The 16,500-nt window shown below is 42.2% G+C and overlaps 1 protein-coding gene across 1 annotated transcript in view; it reads right to left on the reverse strand.

Annotated features, from left to right (window-relative positions):
• SLC17A8 (solute carrier family 17 member 8) overlaps positions 1-14,260 on the reverse strand; it is a 40,918-nt gene extending 26,658 nt beyond the window's left edge. The window contains exons 1-2 of the mRNA XM_019732069.3: positions 12,823-14,260; positions 1,757-2,009 (exon numbers count right to left, since the gene is read on the reverse strand). Of these exons, the coding sequence (XP_019587628.1) occupies positions 1,757-2,009; positions 12,823-12,923 (354 nt within the window). The 5' untranslated portion in view covers positions 12,924-14,260. The remainder of the gene's footprint in view (positions 1-1,756; positions 2,010-12,822) is intronic.
• Between the last annotated feature and the right edge of the window lie 2,240 nt (positions 14,261-16,500).

Raw genomic sequence — 16,500 nt, forward strand, 5'->3', positions numbered from 1 at the left:
TATCAAAATATCTTCTCCATATGCCTCAAGCAGACTCTGTTGACCTAGGCTGATCTTTTCAGGCAACAAACAAGTGCAAACCAGCATTTCATTTTGCTCTGGGCCTCAGCAGACAACTTTTAATTAGCTGGCCTTGCTCACAAAAGGCTGGAAGAATACATGTGATACACATCTGAAACCTTGCTAGTATACATCATTCTTTATTTTAAAAAATGCATGACATACCCCCCTCAGTTGCCTGCCCCCCTCCAAAAAAATAAACAACCAGGATATCCTTTAGAACAGATTCAGCTGTGGCATCAAAAAGAGAGTAGTTTCCCCAACTGTGGGCAGGGACCAGAGAACAACCAAGTTCTTCTCTGCAAGTGGATGGACTTCATTCTGGTGTGTGTGTTCAACAGAATGAAACATGTATTTATTGGGTACCTTCTGGGCATATATTTCCATTTTTTCCCCTATAACCCCAATAGTGCTCTAGGCCTACCATTTAATTAATGAACCAGATTTTATTTTTCCAGTGATTCATAAAAACAATACTATTTAAGTCACACCAAAGTATATTCACTTATAACTTGAACAGCCTTTGAACTGGACCTCTTGCTTCCACTCACTTCAATCCCAATCCATTGGGAGATCACTAGCTGGACAGCATTCATTCTGGATCTGATCATTCTGGTCATATCACCTCTGTCCTTAAAGCCCATCCTCAACTCCCTACGTGGCCTACCAGGCTTCCCATGACCTCATCCTTCTTTTGGTTTTCTCTATCACATGGTGCTCACTCCCACGGTCTACTCTCTTACTGGGATTCTCGACCTGGAGTCTGTGGATGGAATCCTCTGCCTCTGTGAACTGGGTTGGGAAAAAAAATCGGTATCTTTATTTCTACTAACGGTTCACTGAAATTTCGCATTTCTGTAATTGTGAATGTAGGCAACAAGCCACAGCTGTATTATCAGTATCTATGGCTCTATTAGTAGGAGAAATTATAAATATATTCAGATCACATGACAGTTGTTGCCACTACCTCAAACTATTGTTTATAGTTCAAAAGTCAAAATTACAGTAATTTTTAGACCCATAGCTAGATTTTGTCATCTGATGTATTCATAAAGTAGCTCATATGTTTCTATATCACAGATTTTACTGTTAAATATTTTGGTATCTCAATTTTAATATAATTGGTTTTCTTTATAATCCCATGGAGTTTATGTTAAGAATTAAAAACTATGTTAACAAAGCGTTCATAAGTTTCCACCAGGTTGTCAAAGGGGTCCGTGGCACAGAAAAGATAAAGAACTCCTGTCTCTGTTCCTAAAACATGCGTGCTCTCTTGCTCTCTCAACTCTCTCTCTTAAAGTCTTCCATACATGATATTCCTTTTTCTTCACTCTTCTTAACTCTGCACCAAAACCTTCTTTGCCTATCAAATTCCTCCTCATCCTTCAGGTTCAGCCATTGTTTGGGGAATTCTTTCACAATATCGCATTCTGGGCTATGCTTTCTCCAATGTGACCCCCAAGCATTCTGAATTCCCCCAATGAAGCACCTACAAGAATTGTCATCGCTTGCTTGTATATCTCTGTAAGGACAAGGACCCAGCCTGTGTTATTCAGCATCCATCCCCATCACCTCCACTTGTAGCCACTCTACATTTTTGTCATGTTATATGACTGAGGTGCAGTGCTTTCTCTCACATAGCAAAGTATTTGCACAGTTGTGGCCAAAAGAGCTCCCACCACAGACCAACTCTGACCTGAACTTCTGGTTTTCCATCAACGTAGATAGTGCTGTTGTTGACCATTTCCACGATGGCAACTCCAAGATTGCACCGGATCCCAAAGGAAATGCAGAACCCCAGCCCGCTCATGATGGCAATGATGTAACGCTTGGGGACTCCACAGCAGTGGCAGTCACAGAGTGGGGGGCTCTGCCTGGGTGTCTGCACTGGCCTTCCTTCTTCATTCAGCTCAATATTGTTTTCTTCCTCATTGGTCCCATCGATTTTTCTACAGTGGAAAAAGAGTGCACAGAGAAGAAAAGCCAGGATTAGAGAAAAAACAAATTGTACTAATCAAAAAGAAAAGGTATACCAAAAAAGAAAAGGGAAGACACAAAAGAAGATGTAGCCTGCAGTTTTAAAATTTATTATTATTACCATCATCATTATTATTATTACTAAAATAAATTAAAATGGCTAAAACTACTATTTTGGATATTGTGTTGCAGTTTCACAGGCATAAAATAATTTCATCCTCCTAACAACCGCATGTGGTGCAGTTACCTTGCCATTTTATAGATGAGGAAACCAAGTCATGTGAAGTGGGATGCAAGTTCAAGACTGGAGACTATGTCTTCAGTAACACGCTTTACTGAATTTCCTTCTGAAGGGTATCAATAGACCTCATCCACATTGCATGACCTAGCTAACTATTACATTTGACCTTAATTTTAATGTCACATGAAGCTTGCTAAAATGACATCCAGTGGAGAATTCATTTATTTGTCGATTTTTTTTCTTCCTCTTTTTCTAAGTCTTAATAAAAGACTAGGTGAAGGTAGGGAGGTACATTTTCTATCATAGAACACACCCAGTTGGTTGTGTATCCTTTCTTTCTTCCTTAGGTGGTTCTTCTAAGTCAGTTATTTTCTGGCATCTGTTAACCGGATGATAAGATTTTCCATTGACTTCTATAGGTTCAGATTATGATATGTCCGTTATAGTGAATTTACTTTCCTCTTTAAAAAAAAAGTAATTGTCCAACTGAACATTTTGTGTCAATTATAAAAGGAACTGTTTGCATCCTCTCCTATATTGTAACCCTTCTGACTTATTTTGAAAAATCTGAAGATGTGAAATTATTAGGCCCACATTCTTTCATGGGTATAATTAGCTCCCCTGTTTACTAAAGTCCCCACCACTCCCTGTTGTCACCCCTACACTGAACTCAGTAGCCATTTAACCTTACAATTGCACTGTTGCTTTTCTTATAGCTAAACGAAGAGGAAAGGAAAATATCTTTTGTACCCACATCTTTATCAGAAGTCAAAAAACAAAAATTACTAGGAGCAAATATACATAGTCAACCACCATTTTATGGATGCCCAATATCTTACCTGTGTCATGAAATTCTGAGCCCTGCCTTACCACCAGAGAAAATTACTTTTTCTGTGCTTTCTTACAGCTATGATGTTGATATGTGGACCAACAGAAGCCTTTGGTATGTGGACCAACAGAAGCCTTTGAGTGAGATGTGGACAAATCAGAAGCCTTTGAGTGAGATTTCGAAGCCGAGGGAAGCAACAAGATGAAAATGCAGTTATGAAGGGGAAATGGTGATGCAAAGGTTGGCAGACACAGTGGCGGAGGCGACTGGTCCCTCTGTGACTGCTGTGCCAGAATGACTGTACCAAATCATAATTAATACTTAGAGGCAAGCATTGGTGGTGGCTGTGTTTTAGCTAGAGCAGTCTAGTGTTACAGTATGTTCCCTCCTGCCTTTTTTCTGGAGGTAGAACATCCAGACCTGGTCCTCCCAGAGAGTCTGAGAGCTCCCTAACAGGCTTTACTACATTTCTCCCACTTAAGCTACAGTTCATTCTGTTGATTGCAACTCAGAACTTTGAGTAATACCATACGTTTCTTTGTGGAAGTGGGGACTATTTTTGAGTGTTAACACGGAATGAATGTCTTTGTCAAAAAAATACAATATCGCCTGCTTCACTCTGTAGGTATTGAGCCTATGGTCTTTGCTCTGAGCTTTAAAAAGCACATAGAGGATTTGGTTGTTTTAAAGATATTTGGGGAGTTTCCAGGTTGGTGAACCAGAACACTTCCACGTGCCACCAACCAGGCTCCAAATTCCACGAGGACAGAAGCTCTTTTGGGCAGGACCTCACCCTAAGTCTCTTCAGCTGGCTGTTGATGTGAATAACAAAATACGTGGTTCATGGAAGGCACACAAATAAATGTATACTGAATGAATAAATGAGAAAATAAAAAATTCAGCTATCAAGGCTTGACTTCCAAAGGAACCCAAACCAAATAATGAGACTGGTATCAATGGCTCACAAACAAGATTTAAGAAATGATTTATGAGAAAGTAGGTGAATGAAGCAGCGATCAGTTTATATCAGAGTGACATCAGAAACATGGTGGCATGAGGGGTATTCCTTAAAGATATTTGGGGAAAGTTGGAGAAAGAGAGAAAATACATCCTAGATAAGAAAATATACTGCTAGACTAGGAGAAGATAAGAATTAGGAGAGACGGCGGAGAGTTTCAAAGTTGAGAGGCTCTGTTCCCTGCTTCTTAGGCAGAATCCCTGGTATGGGAAGTCTGTGAGAGATAGTTCTAGGAAGCAGACCCTAAGAATGAGATTTTTGAGTTTGATTTCTCACAAGCTGGCAAAGAGGACCTCACCACTTGTGGTAGGTGGAGTGTTGGTAGTTCCTGGCATGTGGTACCAGTGTAAATACCACGATTTCAACTTGGTGAACTGGGATAAAATGCACTGGTCCACGCAGTATCCCTGGTTATGGGGGAGGTATGGGAGCAATCGCAACTTCTCCATGGAGTTGTGTGGCTATTGTTAAATGCCATTGATGATTTGAAGAGAGAAAAATCTCAGGATTCGGTCAACCAATCATCAATCTAAAGGAAAGTGGGAGTCAGTCGCTTCCTTGTCACCATTTAAAGAGACCCTCACCTCCTGCAGTTGTACAGCAGAAAGAACTGAAGATCAAGCCCGAGACTGCATTGTAAAAATGGCAGAATCCCCTCTGAGGGTGAGCTGGACTTAGTGACTTTCTTCTGAAGAGCAGAGCAGGGAAAGTGGAGAAACCTGGCAAACACTTCCTTAACCAAGCAACCAAGGCTAGCATCACCAATAATAAATCATATTGATAGCATGTACGCTCAGATGGGATGTGAAGAGACAGACGTGCAATATTCACCTATGCAATATTCTTCCTAAAAACTCTCAACCCAAGTCTACTCATAAGAAAAATATCAGACACACCCAAACTGAGGGACATTCTACAAAATACCCTACCAGCATTCCTCAAACCTGTCCAAGTTATGAAAAATAAGGCAGAGAAAAGTCACAAATCAGAGGAGACTAAGGAGACATAACAATTTAAGTGCAATGCGGTATCCTGAACTGGAGCCTGGAACAGGAAAAATGACATTAGTGGAAAAAGTAATGAAATTTTAATAGAGGATGGAGTTTAATTAATAATGTACCAATGTTGCCGTCTTAGTTTTGACAAATGTATCACAGTAATCTAAGACGTTAACATTAGAGGAAACTGCATAATGAGTATATACAAAATCTCTGTACTATATAACTTTTCTGTAAGTCTAAAATTATCACAAAACAAAAGCTTAGTTTAAAACACAGGAGAACTCCAGAGAAGGTGGGATTCTGGGTTTAAGTAGGTCTCTTATACCAAAGCTGAGACCCTGATAAGAAATGGGATCCTGAGAATTTAGGGTGGGAGGATATCTGAGACGTGGATTCGGGGATAGCCGCACTTGAACATCTAACACCCGAAACTCCTCAGAACCCTCTGGACCTGCATAAGTGGACACTTCCCGTTGTTGGAAGATGGATGTCCCTCCTCTAACTTGAAAACTATGCAAAAGCCTCCAACGGGGCAGGTAACTTACAAGACAATGCTGACGCTCTTCAGGATTTGCTCCTATCTCCCTTTCTGGGCACGAGACCAATAAGTAGAACCAAATCCCAGAGTGGGCATGGACTGGGTCTGGCAATGGAAGAGAAGGGCTATACACCAAAGAGGCAGGATCTGACGGACATGTACCCAACAGGAAGCAGGAAAGTGTGCCTGGGATCCTGAAGGTGCTGGATGCGAGGGAGATGGAGGGGTAATAAAGATAAGGGAGAGTTTGTCAATATGAGGGGTAGGTTGCAATGTGTCCCCCCAAAAGATAAGTTCAAGTCCTAACCTCTGACAACTTTGGAAATGGGGTGTGTGCAGATGTAATCAAGTTAAAATGTGGTCATATTGGATTAGGGTAAGCCCTAATCCAATGACTGGTGTCCCTATAAATAGAGGAAAGTTTGAACATAGAGATACAGAAACTCAGGGGAGAAGGCCATGTGACAACAGAGGCAGAGCCTGGAGTAACGTGTCTGCAAGGAATACCAAGGACCACCAGCAACCACCAGAAGTGAGGAAAGGCCAAGATGAATCCTCCCTTAGAGCCGTCAGAAAGAGCATGACACTTTGATTTCAGACTTCTGGCCTCCAGAATTGTGAAAGAATAAATAAACCAATGCTACCCAGTTTGTGGCACTTTGTTACAGCAGCCCCAGGACACTAATACAGGGGGCATTCTCCCAGGACCCAGGATTTGCCATCCTGGAAAGGCCGAGGCGGTGCTTCCAAGGCGCTGCTTGTGTGCCCTCAGAAACTTAGACACAGCGGAGATACCGAGAGGAGCCTGATGACTTCTTTTAAAAAAAATAATCATTGTGTACTACTTTCTGGTCATTATTGCATTGCAGTCAGATGATGGCCACTTTTTTTTTTAAATAATCTGAGAGTTTCTTGTGGTTCAGTAATGGAGCAAAGCACATCTTTGAAGAAGTGGATTTGACTATCAGTGACCTATGCCTTTCAATTTAACTGCGAGTGACTTTCCCCTTTGAATAAGAACCAGAAGACGGAGACCTGGTGAAGTCAGGTCATGGTTTATTAAGCAAGTCCGGCATCACTGCTCCTGCCTCTCCTGTTCCTTTTGGAGAGAGAATAGCCAAGGATACCACAGAGGCGTCTTCTTTGGGTTCAGTGCTCCACTTCCTCTCCTTTCCTTCATTGTCTAGTAAACCTAAATTACAGGCCTGTTTCATTTCGTCATGCCTGTTGTAACAACTACTGAGTTTGACTGGACCATATAAATGAATTAGTGATTAAATCGGCTGCCGTCTGTTTCTTTCGCTAAAATTTCAATGTCTGTTATTTGGAATATAAAAATTCACGGCATCTTTTCAATGTTGATCACACGCTTCAATAAATAGGCCTGTCTTGAACGGTTTTTGTGTTTTAAGAGCGATGCCAGAACTGTTACGGCAGAGAAGGCAATAAGGAACGCCGTGGTGACGTGGCCACCAGCACCACTGAGCACCTCAGCAGTGGCTGTCCTCTGAAGGTTGGATCTGACGATAGGGGGCGCTGTTCCAGATCTGGGCTCCCTAGTGACAATTAGAATGATAGAATCTTGAGGAGCAGAGGCCAGTGGCAGTACTTTAAAGATCAGAGACAAGGGCAGCAAAGTCAGAATGGCAGTGGAGGGACCTGACTCACAGGAACGCGCAGACATGTGGGTGGACCTACGAGGTGGACACAAAGTGTGAGATCTTTATGTTGCACGGGCACGGACACCAGAGCGCTTCCACCTGGAAGGGGCACTGAACAGCCAGCCAATGGACAGGCTGACTTGGCTGGTGGATGTTAGCTGGCCGCTGTTCTCCGGCACCCTGTCCTAAAGCAGTGGATGAGGGGAGTAACCGTGGGAGCAGAGATGAAGGCTATGCTTGGGCTCTCACTCACCAACACTGATCTAGCTACCACGGTCAGTAACAAAACCAATGCTGAGAGCCTGAGATGGCACAATCCCTGAGGAGACAGACCAGCTTCTCGGTGTCAAAGAGTTTATATAAGATTCCTGTCATCCTGAAAAAGGTAGCAATTCATCACGATTGGTGTTGACATATATTCCACATGTGAGTTTGTCCTTTTAACCTGCGGGTCTCAGCATCACTATCTGAGGATTTACAAAATCCTGATTAGCCAACGTGGGATCCCACGTAACACTACCTCAGACCCAGACATCTAATTTATGACAAAGGAGGTACAGTGGGGGCACGTGACAATGGGATCCACTGACCCTACCTCATACCTGGCAGCCTGCCAGACTAAGGGAAGCCTCTTAAAGATGCAGCTGAGGCATCAGCTTAGAGATGAATCCCTGTCAGAATAGGGTACTATCCTTCAGGATGCAAGATATTCCATAAACCAACAGTTTTATATGGGGCTATGTCCCCAAAAGGTAGAATAGGGTCTTGGAAACAAGAAGTAGAAGTTGGGGTGGCCCCACTCACCATCACTCCCAGCAATCCAATGGAAGAATATCTCATTTCATCACCTTTAGGCTCTATGGGTCCAGAAGTCCTGATTCCCAAGGAAGAATTCTTCAATTTTGGAATACAGTGGAAAACCCATTGAATATACATCTATGACTGTGGCCCCAACACTTTGGGGTCCTCCTGCCAAGACCAAAAGGTAAGGTTGGGGATCACTCGGATGGCAAGAGTAATTGGTCTGATCTTCAGGAGGGGGTGGGACTATTGCTTCATCACGGGAACAGGAAGGCATGTGTTTGGACCTCAGGTGATCCACTGGCACATCTGCTGATACTGCCTTGTTTAGTTTAACTCAAAAAGAGCAACCAGACCTGGTAAGGACTTGTTAACCAACAGTTCAGACCCCTCAGAGATGAAGGACTAGGTCAACCCACCAGGAAGGCAATAGAAGTGAGAGGAATCGAGAATGGGTAGAGAGGCAGGACCAGCCAGAGCAGTGGGAGCTGGAGTATGTCCCACCAACTCTTCTCTTAAAGGTTCCTCGGATTTTATGACGACAGAGCCTTGGAGACGCTGTACCTGGGTGGGGTGAATTTAATGTGCAAAGCAAGTAGATCTGAGTGGCACAGTGAGTGGGCTGCCACAGATACTGTAATGTACTCCCCAGGTCCCTTTTCTCAGGCCAGCACACTTCTGGAGCTGGCAACGGCTTGCAACAGCTCCCTGCTTGGGAGAACTGCCAACCACTAAGTGGCTTCCATTATAAATCCCTATGCGTGGTGTGGCAGCCCAGTCAGTGACCGACTGACACAAAGACACACAGCCCCTTGGCTTAGGGCTGGTAATGTCCCAGAGCCCCCTGCTGTGATCTGTCTCCTGTGCATTACTGAGATCATGTCCTTGCTTGCTTTTCTCCTTTCCTAGCCTACTTAACTGCCTCCCTCCCAATCTTTTCGGGAAGAGCTCCCGCTCAATAAATCACATGCTAGGCTCATCCAAATTCCCACCTCAAGCCCTGCTTTTAGGGCACCCTCCCTAAGATAAAGGTGGAGTAAAATAAAGCAGGGAAGAGGGACAAGGAACAGGTGGGGGGAGAAGGGAAGGTGAGCTTTATCTTTAAATAGGATGATTAGGAAAGCTCCCCCTGTGAAGGTGACCTTTGAGTAGAGACTTGAAGAAAGTGAGGGAATGAGCCAGCAGGTGCTTTGAGAAAAAAACTTTCCAGGTGCAAAAGCTGGCACAGGAGTGGGCCCAGGGAGTTCCAGTAAGTGTGTAGAGTGTGGCTGGAGTGGGGTGAGACAGGAAAAGAAAGTCAGCGATGAGGTCAGTGAGACTTCTCAAGGTCCTATAGGTCAAGTTCTTATTTAAAGGGAAAAGACACTGGCTTTAACTCTGAGTGAGGTGGGCAACCATGGGGAGGGTTTGAGCAAGAGATGACATCCGACTTTCAGTAGAATTACTTTGGCCGCAAGGGTGGAAACCAAGTTGCTTGAGGTTGTGCAGGCAGAAAGCATGTGATGTCACGGCGATTGGAACTCCAGGCTCACCTGATCTGAACCCATTCTCACACCTGCCTTTGTTGATGGAGCAGACAGTGCACGTTTGGTATAGACTAGTTTCATCTGCATGATGAGATGGGCACAACACAGGGATTGGTTCCATCTCTCTAAAGAGAAGATATAAATACTTATAAGGAGACCAGATTTCCCCCCAGTCTTCTTGGGCAGTTTTCAACACTACAATTGATTAGGAGAAAAGCCCATACTTGCTTTAAGATCCAGAGATTGCTGTCTACATTGCAGCCCAAGTAACCCACTAAACCTAAGTGAGTGGGTAAATTTCAAGATAACAAGTGGAAAGAACAAAGACACTTAATTAGAGAGGGAGTAGAGTGTAATGATTGAGAATAAGCAGAGAACATCTGGTGTAAAACTCAGCTCAGCCACTTTCAAGTTGTGTGACCTTGGGCAACTTACTTAACCTCTCTGTGCTTCTTCATCTGTAAAACTGTGATTATAATCAGCCCGACCTCATTGGGTTGTTAATAGAATTAAATGAGTTTACAGTACCTGGAACATAGTGTTTGTTATTATAACTTATTACACATAATTAGAGGACACCCATATTGTCATTGGACAAATCTGTAATCAATCTCTGGACATTAATTTCCAAATTTAATGCCTTCTGTGTCATCTGTTCCAATACTGGACAATAAGTGAGTCCTCCTAGACTTCTAAAATATTATACTTTTAGCTGATGAAACTGTCCGGCTGCTTCTTATCAATGACTGCTCTCAAGAAAGGTTAATAAAGCCTGACAGTAACCAGCCTCAAGTGCATACTTCAAAGGTGTCTCCCTGTGCATTTGCCACTCCCCTGCCCATGAGAACGCGCCGAGACTAAAAAGCACCTCAAGAATTCCATTTAGATGATGATCTCAGTCTCAAACATTATCAGGCATCTATGACTTACACTACTTGCTAAGTTAGAAAGTTGGGGTTTCTTACTTCCAAATGTTTTTGTCTTATCCCTTTTACAAAACAGAAAACAGTGCTTTCTGGGTTTTTTTGTTTTGTTTTTTACATTGGATTCTGTCGACTGGCTTAATGTGAAAAATCAAGAAGGGGAGGGGATGTCCATTATATGCCAGGCTCTGGGCAAGGCATTTGATATGTAATTATCTTACAGACCTGAGGTTAAACCAAGTGCGTGGCAGAGCTGGTGTCACTGGAGAAGACCGACTTCTGGAGCTCTGCAATAAAGACCCCTAGAGCTGAGGATCAACTTGGTTCACTGGTCAGTTACTGCCATTTTTTCCTTCCTCTGCCAATAAGTCCCCTCTAGAGATCACTGAAAGAAGGGGTTCGAGTTTGACTTTCTTTATGTTAAAGTCACTCTACAATTGTGACAATGATAATAACATCGAGCATGCATTTACTGCATTCTCTAAGATCTCAAGTACTTTTACCTGTTTTGCTATTATTATTGTTCCATAGTTCAATTCTGAGGAAACTGTTCTGAGTCCTAAACACAGAGTTGTGGGTTGAGGTTGCACAACTCAGAGGTTAAAAATTGTGTTACATCCCTAATAAACCATCTGGTAAACAAAAGGATCTTCAAGTGCATCATCCAATCAAACACAGCAAAACCAGCTCTTAGGATAAGTCTCTTTGTTTAAAAAAATAATAATAAATAGAAACACAAATTTCAAAAAACGCAAACTGAAAGTTGGAAAATTCCTAAGTGCTGTTTTGCCAAGTATTTTATAAACTAAGGCAGAGTTTGGTGATTATAATGATGACTATGGTTCAAAGCCCTGCTTTTTATTCCTGACTTTTTCAGATTCCTTTGTCATCACTTAAATATGCCAGTGAAGCCATTGTGCCTGCCTTTTGCATTTTTAATCAAATAAACACCACCATATTAAGACATTACCCAGGGAGAGCTCAACAGAAGGATAAAACACTCTTAAAATAATAGGTTATTATAATCATGTCCTATGTTTGGCTACTTTATTCGGCTTTCACTCTTCAGCTAGGTTTTCTTCTATGTATTAAAATTCAATGTACGTTTGATTAAAACCCTTTTATTTTTAATCACTAATTAATAAGGTGCCCAACCCGTTCTCTTACTATGAAAGCTCATCAAGAGTGATACAATAAAACGCTTAACACTGACAGGAGCCCCTGTGTTATAAAACACAAGAAATGGAATGAATCTCAGTGTGCCTCGAAATTGTCCTTTAAATGTTAAAGCTTTCTATATTTAAGAGCTAACATAGAAAAGTTAAAAGAAGACACCAGGTGGCATTTTCACTCATCATGATTAGCAGTAACCATTCAAACACATAAAAATCTTATCAAGAACATTTTCACATTTATTTATATCAGAGAGATTACGGGAGTCATTTTACCTTGTATATAATGACCACTTTTTAATTCATCAATAAAACCTAGGGAGGATTTCACTATGTCTACAAAAAAAATCACAAATTAAAATGTCACATCAACTAATTCATTTATGGCAAACTCTCCTTCGAACAACATATTTTACTTTAAAAAAAAGATTCATTTTTTGGTTAGGATAAAAACATTCAATTCAATGGTAGTGCTTAACATTTTCCCACTGTAATCATGTTAGATTTTCTGCTTTAAATAACACTAATTTTTTAAGTTATCTTCTTCAAACCATTGTGCAACTACCCTTCTCTTTGAAAACTACACACCCAGGCATCACTTTACCTAGTTTGTATAATAAACTCAATAATTTGCAAATATCTAATTTTCATTTATAGTAAAAAATGAAGTAAAAAAATTCTTAAAACTCATTTCAGCTCAAAGCATAACCATCTTTGTCATTCCTATTGAATTAACACAAAATATCATCTCTCTAAATCTTTTCTAACTCGATGCCAAATACACAATATGCAATGTCACTACCTCTAGTAAGTGCTAATCCTGCTGTATCAGCAGAATGCTTGTCTTGGTATTTTCTTAATTCAACCCTACACTTTTGATGCATCTTCCCATCCCCCACCCCTCCCCTTCCCCAGGCACTGTCTGTTGGAGCTGGAAGGAGCTCTAGAAGCCATCTCATCTGACCCACCTTGTCCTTATTCAAATATGGCTTTAAAATCATTAAGCAAATTCTCTCAAACACTGGCAATACGAAGCTACCCAGAAATAAACCTGAAGTTTGCATTCAAACTTTACCTTTGTAAAATCCCCAACGAATCTCCCACAGCGTTCTTCACTCCTTCCTTTCCAGGTTTCAGAATTTTTTCTTTGAAAGTATCAAATGCTTTCAAAGGCATTTTGAATGGGGGGCACCTCCAAGCCGCTAATAGTCAGTCTCAGAAACTGTCATCCTTTCTCATTTCCAGCGTGGGGAACACTCTGCTTTCCTTGATGAACACCTTGAAGTCAGTTCTCATGGAGGTAACAACTTTAAATCAAAAAGGAGATGACACCAAGCCAAGATCTTTCAAGTTGAGACTATACCCCCCACCCAGAAAAAAAAAAAAAAATAATAAGAAGCAGCAGCCAAGGGGCTTCTGGCTGGGAATTCAGCTCCTTAAAAAGCTACCAGCTCAGCAGCAATGTGTGCTGCTGTCTCAGGCAGCGGCTCTCAGGCTGAGTGCAGCCTCGCTCCCTCCCTGGGGCTGCAGCTGGAGAAGCTGAAGTGGGTTCCAGCCCACAAGGTGCCCTGAGACCAGCGACAGCATCTGTGGCCTACCTCCCCGCCCCTCCTGCTGCTTCTGACCACATCCCTCTCCTGCCTCATTCAGCGGGGCTGTGGCTCTCACTGAGTGATCCTTTCCAAGGTGATGCTATAGTAACCAGCACAATACCTGCCCCTCAGCAGCTGGGGCTTAGCAATGGGCTCTGAGCCAGAGCAGGCACCCAGGATGGAGTGTATGAAACATTTACAAGTCCTCTGCTTTTCTGAGGTCTCGTCCTGCAGACAGGCTCTCAGCCGCCAAATTATGCCTTGTCAGCCCCTCGTGGGAGCCATGAAACAGTTTTTCAGCCAGACTCTAGTATGGATGTGGTCCGTGAAGGAGCACTTGAACTTGAGGCGGCCACAGACATCTAGGAGGGCATTTGTTTGCTCCCGGTCAACAGAGCAGGGTGTCAAGGTGTGCTGCATAGGTGCCACTGGGGCCATCTCATTGAAGAGATATCTGAGCCGGCCTTGACCTGTTTGTAACTCTTCACGGGTCCTCACTGTCCTCAGGGTAAATCCAAGTTCTTCATGACGGCACACAAGGCCCTCCAGGGACCCCAGCCTTGTTTCTTGTCACTCTGTTCTTCATATCACGTCAGTGAATCCAGTCAGCTCCCTATCGCGTCTGGGGTTTACTCAAGCTGTACCCTCTACCTGGGTAACTCCCCTCACCCTTCATCTGGGTAACTCTGAGGGATTCCTAAGTCTCACTGAGACATCACTTCCTCTACAAACCCTCACAGACAAGGTTAGGTGTCCCTCCTCTGTGCCTCCAAATCACCTGGCCCCTGCCCTCTGCTCCACAGGGCCTGGCTTGTAGTGGTGTCACATAAATCATTGGTGACCGGGGTTGAAATATCCCATGTTGCTCCCACATGCTTGGGCAGCAGGATGTCACCTCCATAAACGCCGCTGCCATGAAGAAACCGCCTTCGTCTCGAGGTGCCAGTGCTCCCATCCTCCCGCCTCATGTGACTGACAAACTCCGAGCCTTAAACTATTGCTCCCCAAGAGTCATTTCCACAGGACCAGTCACCGCCCTCGGCAAGCCACAGTCCAAACCCTCCTCCAAGATGTGAAGCAAATTGATCTAAATCAGAGCTGGATTCTTGGTCGGTTAAACACCACCACCACTAATAACTATTATTGCTATTATAGCTAACATTTATTGAGCTCTCTGGTTCAAAACCTGTGTTAAGCACTCTGGGTATTATCATAACTTTTCCAACACTGCTTTGTGGTTAGTAACTTACTATTTTCCTCAACTTTACTGACAGGAAACTGAAGCTAAGAGAGGTTGGACTTGTCAGGTTTCAGATCCAAACAGCCTGGCTCCAGCCAGCCCTGCTGTCTTTCTCACTCTCATATTCTCATTCTCTCTCTCTCTCTCTCAACCCATCCTGTCTTCTCTGCCCACCCTGCCCTCACTACCTCCTCTGACATTCACAAGGCATATTTTGCGTATTACATCGTTCACCCATTTCAAGTGGACAATGGTTTTTAATAAATTTACCAAGCTCTGCAAGCGTCACCATAAAGTACAAAGCAGATGAACACTTTTATCACCCAATACTATCCCTCATGTTGTGACTCCCCATCTCCCTGCACTGCCCCAGGCAACCACCAGTCTACTATCTCTGAAGAGTGGCCTTTTCTAGACATTTCATGTAAATGGAATCATACAATATATGGTCTCTTGTATGAGGCTTCTTTCACTCAGCGTAATGATTTTGAGGTTTGTCTGTGTCACAGCTTGTATGAGCAGTCTGTTCCTCCTTTTTCTCTTCTCTGTGGAATATTTTGTTGTATGGACATACGTACTACGTGTGTCTATCCACTGACCTATTGATGGACATTTAGGTTGTTTCCAATCTCTGGCTATTTTGAATGAAACTCTGAAGAATATTCACGTGCAAGTCTTTGTGTGGACATATCTTTTCATTTCTCTTGGGTAAATCACCTAGGAGTTTAATTGCTGCATCATATGGTGAGTGTATGTTGAACTTCTTAACAAACTACCATTTTCCAGAGTGGCTGCACTATTTTCCATTCCCACCAGCATGTATAAGGGCTCCCATTTCCTCACATCTTCACCAATATTTGTTGTCTTTTTTTGTATAACTATTCCAGTGGGTATTAAATGGTATCTCATTGTGACTTTAATTCCTGTTTCCCTGATGGCTAATGACATTGACCATCTTTCATGTGCATATCAGTCATTCATATATCTTTTTTTTGGTGAAATTTCTATTCAAATATTTTGCCCATCTTTAAATGTCTTTTTGGTCTTATTATTGAAGTGTCTGAGTATATATTCTCCATACAAATCCTTTATCAGATATGTGATTTGCAAGTATCTTCTCCCAGTCTGCTGCTTGTCTCTTAATTTTCTTCAAACTGTACTTTGAAGTGCAAAACATTTTAATTTTGATGCGGTCCAACTTATCAGTTTTTTTCTTTTACAGACTGTGCTTTTATTCATATATAAAAGAAATCATTGCCTAATCTGAGATCTTGAATATTTTCTCCTATTTTTTTTCTTTTAAAAGTTTTATTGTTTAGCTCTTCCATTTAAGTGTATGACCCATTGTAAGTTCATTTTTATGTATAGTGTGAGGTAAACATGTAAGTTAGGGTTTTTCCATGTGGATAACGAGTTGTTCCAGCACCATTTGTTAGAAATGATATCCTTTCTCCAAAAATACCAATTGCCTTGGTATTTTTGTCAGAAAACAATTGAATGTAAAGATTTATTTCTGGACTCTCAGTTCTGTTCTATTGATCTTTATGTCTGCCCTATGCCAATATCACAAAACCCTGACTGTAGCTTGAGAATAAGTTTAAAAATTGGGAAAGGAAAGTCCTCCAACTTTGCTCTTTTATTAAAATTGTTTTGGTTCTTCTACGTCTTTTGCGTTTCCATATAAATTTCAGGAGCGCTTTGTCAGTTTCTGCAAAAATCCTGTCCAGCCCCAAGCTCTTTAAAGGATAGTTTCTGACTACACACCTTGCACCCACAATCCCTCAAGGCTGAGAATGCTAAGACCCCAGGAAATCACACATCTAATCACTCCACCAACAAGTCCTTACCTGTCTCCAACAAAGCTTGCTCATTCATCAACAGCAAATACAATCAAATTAGGATAAATACACTCTCTTGCTGT

Source organism: Rhinolophus sinicus, chromosome 1 (assembly GCF_057876585.1).
Source record: "Rhinolophus sinicus isolate RSI-liver-muscle chromosome 1, RSI-T2T, whole genome shotgun sequence".
NCBI lineage: Eukaryota > Metazoa > Chordata > Mammalia > Chiroptera > Rhinolophidae > Rhinolophus > Rhinolophus sinicus.